Source organism: Rhagoletis zephyria, unplaced genomic scaffold (assembly GCF_001687245.7).
Source record: "Rhagoletis zephyria isolate East Lansing unplaced genomic scaffold, Rhagoletis_zephyria_1.1 Rzeph_scaffold_12656, whole genome shotgun sequence".
Taxonomy (NCBI): Eukaryota; Metazoa; Arthropoda; class Insecta; order Diptera; family Tephritidae; genus Rhagoletis; species Rhagoletis zephyria.
Window position 1 is genome coordinate 11,857 of NW_016169730.1, and position 5,079 is coordinate 16,935.

General features: G+C 60.2%; 1 protein-coding gene across 1 annotated transcript; it reads left to right on the forward strand.

The window, feature by feature from the left end:
- Positions 1–1,744: 1,744 nt before the first annotated feature.
- On the forward strand, positions 1,745–5,067 carry LOC108377762 (protein strawberry notch homolog 1-like; the record flags this gene model as incomplete). The annotated part of the gene is given in 5 exon segments (XM_017634035.1): positions 1,745–1,835; positions 1,902–3,138; positions 3,200–4,378; positions 4,380–4,795; positions 4,862–5,067. Coding segments are annotated over 5 exon segments (3,129 nt in total), but the record flags the coding sequence as incomplete, so codon positions are not given.
- Positions 5,068–5,079: the final 12 nt, after the last annotated feature.

The following is a 5,079-nucleotide window of genomic DNA, read 5'->3' on the forward strand; positions in this document are numbered from 1 at the left end:
AGCATCAGCAGCAGCAGTTCAGTCATTTCACATTCTCCTCAACGTTTTCCAGTCGATTTCGTCACTCCTGAAGACTCAAAGAAGAAGGTGCTCTTCCTCTTGGCGAGCGTGTGCGTGTGCTTGTCTGCCCGTGTCTGCCTGTGTACTGGCAGCAGCTTGCCGAGCACGCCGTCGCCACTTCAAAGACGCCTTCGACGCCGTACGCTCTCTACTTCTTTCTCTCTTTCTCTTTCTCTTTCTCTCAGCCAACATCGACACCAGCAGCAGCAACGTTTACCAGCATCATCAGCACCAACACATCACCCTCCTCGTCGTCATCATCATCATCAGTGTTGGCCTAGCTGTCCTCCTCGAGGTCTTCCGCCTCCTCTTCCTCTTCGAAGATCATCACCTGATCATGGACCTGCTGTCGGCGGCGCTGGACGAGTCCGGCCTCTCGGACTTTCTCTCGCTGTCTCCGGTAAGAGAGAACAATTTAGAACTTTTTTGCCCTTTCTAAATGGCCTCGTTTCTATTTCTTCACCCCCTTAAGACCTTTCTCGAGGGTGACAATCCGGTGACAACGATGGCAATGGCGCCTCCGCCGCCTCCTCTGTCAATGGCGCCGGATACTCCAACATCGCTGTCAACTTCAACTCCCGGAGAACTTCTAGGACAGTTGCAGCCAGTAACTGCAACTCTAACTCCGAATGGTTCACATTTGGCCGCCATTCAGCCTAGTGTAGCTCCCGTTGCCAGCAACACCGTAGTGGTCAAATCGTCGGCAGTGACACCACTCCCAATTGCAGCTATTACCACCAACACTAGCAGCACTTCCACTTCAACCACGACCAGCACCGCCAGCAAAACCACCACCACGACCACCACCACGAAGATCATCAGCCAGCAGATGCTGGCAAGTCTGGCCCGGAACAACCAGGTGCTGAGGCTGGCCAGCGGCCAGCTGCTGCAGCTGAAGCCGGGCACGACGAACCAGCTGCAGACGGTCAGCCTCTCCACGGCCAACGGCGCCCGCCCGGTGAACGGCGCCACCCTGGTCAACGGCAAGAAGGTCATCACCATCAAGATCATGAAGGCGCCCCTCTCCATGACCACCACCAGCACCACCACCGCCGGCACTGCCAACCAGGTGATGGTCGCCACGACGGTCGTCTCCACCTCGGCCACCACCTCGATTACTCCCACTGTGATTTCCACAACGCCCTCCTCCTTCTCCTTGTCTAATGCAGCGCCGATGCTGGTCAACGCAAGTACTGGCGTGCCCATGAACCCAATCATCATTCGGAAGACGACGGCCCAACAGCAGCCACTGCAGCAAATCATCGTCCGGAAGAGTACGCCCCTCGGCGCTGTTCCCTCGGCGCGATTGGCCTTCATTCCCTCTTCTTCTTCGTCCCCTTCTTCTTCTGTGATTGCCACCACCTCCTCCTCAACTGCTCCGCGGATTCTTCAGCTGCAGCAGCAACGGCCAACCATTCGCATTGCAACGCCTGTCGTCGCCTCCACCGTCCCTGCAATTCAAGCGAATCTGCAGCAGCAACAACAACAGCCACCGCCTCCTCCTCCTCCTCCCGCTACGGCCACCTCGCTGATTGGCGCCAACACGGCGGCAGTCACCGGGCGGCGCATCTCTGCGAAGCCCAAATCGAACCCCAACAGTCGGCCGGGCTCGCCGCAGCAAAGTAACAGAAGGGAAGCCTTAAAAAGTGCCCCCAGCGCCGAGGAGCAGGCCGACCGGGCGATCATGCTGGAGGAGGTGAAGCGGCTGCTGGAGGAGCAGGAGGACGAGGAGCTGACCAACCTCGAAACCTTTGCCGACTATATGCCCTCAAAGTGTAAGTGATTCGATTTGGGAGAATTTGTTCTTGTTTTGCTAACCTCTTTTTTCTCTTTTCCTTTAGTGAAAATCGGCAAACGCCACCCCGACCTGATCGTGGAGACGGCCTCCCTTGCCTCCATTCCCCCGCCCGACGTCTACTACCGCCTGGCCATTCCCGACGAGCCCATCGACGAGGGCCGCCTCTCCGCCCTCCAGCTGGAGTCGATCATCTACGCCTCGCAGCAGCACGAGACGACGCTCGCCGACGGCAGCCGCGCCGGTTTCCTCATCGGCGACGGGGCCGGGGTCGGCAAGGGCCGCACCGTAGCGGGCATCATCTACGAGAACTACCTCCGGGGGCGGAAGCGGGCGCTCTGGTTCAGCGTCAGCGCCGACCTGAAGTTTGACGCCGAGCGCGACCTCTACGACATTGGCGCCGGCGCCATTGAGGTCTACCAGCTAAATAAGTTCAAGTACGGCTTCAAGATCAACTCGCCGGAGAATGAGAACGTGCGGAAGGGCGTCGTCTTCAGCACCTACTCCTCGCTGATTGGCGAGTCGACGACGAACCGAGGCCAACTGTTTGCCACCCGCTTCAACCAGATTGTGCAGTGGTGCGGCGAGGACTTTGACGGGCCCATCATCTTCGACGAGTGCCACAAGGCGAAGAACCTCTTTCCCGGTGGAGCGGGCACCCGCCCATCCAAGACCGGCCAGGCGGTGCTGGAGCTGCAGAGGCGCCTGCCGCGGGCGCGCGTCGTCTACGCCTCCGCCACCGGCGCCACCGAGCCGAAGAACATGGGCTACATGACGCGGCTCGGTATCTGGGGCCCGGGGACGCCCTTTGAGGACTTTGCCAGCTTCGTGCAGACGGTGGAGCGGCGGGGCGTCGGGGCCATGGAGCTGGTCGCCATTGACCTGAAGATGCGGGGCATGTACATGGCGCGGCAGCTCAGCTTCAAGGGCGTCACCTTTCGCATTGAGCACGTCCCACTGAGTCGGGAGTTTATCCGCCTCTACAACTGCTGCTGTCGGCTGTGGGTGAGTGCGAAGGCGCGCTTCGAGAAGGCACTGGAGCTGATGGAGGCGGAGACGGCGGTGGCGAAGGCGGTGTGGACGCAGTTCTGGGGCGCCCACCAGCGCTTCTTCAAGTACCTCTGCATTGCCAGCAAGGTCAGATTTGCGGTGGCCTTCGTGAAGGAGGCCCTCCGGGCGAACAAGGCCATTGTCATTGGGCTGCAGTCGACGGGAGAGGCGAGGACGCTGGAGGTGCTGGAGGACAGTGGCGGCGAGTTGAATGACTTTGTGTCGACGGCCAAGTAAGTCCTGAGGAGGTAGGGAGTTTTTTGGCATTTTTTAACTTCATTTTCCTTGTCCTAGGTCGGTCTTTCAGTCGCTGGTGGAGAAGCACTTTCCGGCGCCGAATCGGAAGAAGCTGGCGAAGCTACTGGGCCGCGACACCTCCTTCTTTGAGCAGTTTGGCATCAAGCTGAGCCGCGATGACAACGACCAGATTGTCGTCGGCTCGATGGAGGAGGACGAGGAGGAGCAGACCAGGCAGCAGGGCCTGAAGAAGGCGAGGAGCTTCTTTGAGGCGGAGGCGGCGGAGGTGTCCTCGGGGGAGGATGATGAGGACAGTGATGATGACGACGATTTTATCAGCGTCAGTGAGGAGGAGGAGGATGACTTGATGGCGGGCATCTCCAATGGAGGTGATAATGGCATCGGCGGAGACTCGAGCAGCGACATTGACTCGGACGACCTGGACGCCATTGACGACATCATGGACGAGAAGCTGGGGCTGAAGCGGAAGCGAGGAGGCGGAGGGAAGAAGACCAACGGAAGCGCCTCAAACGCCGTCAAGTTTATGGACATTCTCCTGGGGCCCTCTTCGGCGGCCGCCAAGCGGAAGCGTCGCACCAGGAGGAAGAAGAAGAAGGCGAAGAAGAGGCGGCCCGCGAAGAAGGCCCGAACTGTGCCCGGCGGAAGCTCCCGGGCAGCCGCCGCCGCCGCCAACCGAAGACGATCAAGTATGCGCAACAAGTACGAGAAGTTCTACGCCGGCTTTGACGCCGTCGGCGAGGACGTGGGCGGGTACTGCGAGCGGCTCCGCGACGAGCTGATGCAGCAGCTGGAGAGCTTTGGCGAACGGCTCCCGCCGAACACCCTGGACGAGCTGATTGACGAGCTGGGCGGCCCGGAGGCGGTGGCGGAGATGACCGGGCGGAAGGGCCGGGTGGTGAGCACCGAGGACGGGCAGGTGCACTTTGAGGCACGGGCGGACAATGACGTCAGTCCGGAGATGCTCAACATTCGGGAGAAGCAACGGTTCATGGACGACGAGAAGCGCGTGGCGATCATCTCGGAGGCGGCCAGCTCGGGCATATCGCTGCACGCCGACCGACGGGCGATCAACAAGTGGCGACGGGTGCACATCACCGTGGAGCTGCCGTGGAGTGCCGATCGGGCGATTCAGCAGTTTGGGCGGACGCACCGCTCCAACCAGGTCTCCGCCCCGGAGTACGTCTTTCTCATCTCCAATCTGGCCGGGGAGAAGCGGTTNATTGGAGTCGCTGGGAGCGCTGACGCACGGCGACCGCAGGGCGACCGAGTCTCGCGACCTCTCCCAGTTCAACATTGACACGAAGTACGGGCGACAGGCGCTGGAGATTGTCATGCGGCGGATTGCCCGGCTCGACTCGAAGACGCTGGTCCCCGAGCCGGAGCACTACTCGGGCGAGGACTTTTTCGATGACTGTCGGGAGGGCCTGGCCGGCGTCGGCCTGCTCACCATCTGCCGGCGGACCGGGGCGGTGACGCTGGACAAGGACTATGCGAACATCAACCGCTTCCTCAACCGGCTGCTCGGGCTGGAGGTGGAGCTGCAGAATACGCTCTTTCGGTACTTTAATGACACCATGGAGGCGGTCATTAAGACGGCGAAGAGGTCGGGCAAGTATGATGCCGGCATTATCGGTAAGTGGGCTGTTTTTGAGGGGGAGTTTGGGAGTTTTTGCTGATTATTGTTTGTTTGTTTTGTAGATCTCAGCTCCGAGGTGGGCAATGTGGTCCGGCTGAGCGAGGAGTCCTTCATCCTCAAGTCCGCCTCGGGGGCGGCCAAGATTCAGCTGCACGCGGTGGCCATTGACCGGGGCCTCCCCTATGAGAAGGCACTGAACATGTACAAGCAGGCCCTGCAGGAGGAGGACTACTTTAAGGAGGACGTCGGCTTCTACACTACCGATTCGGTGAGTTTTTTT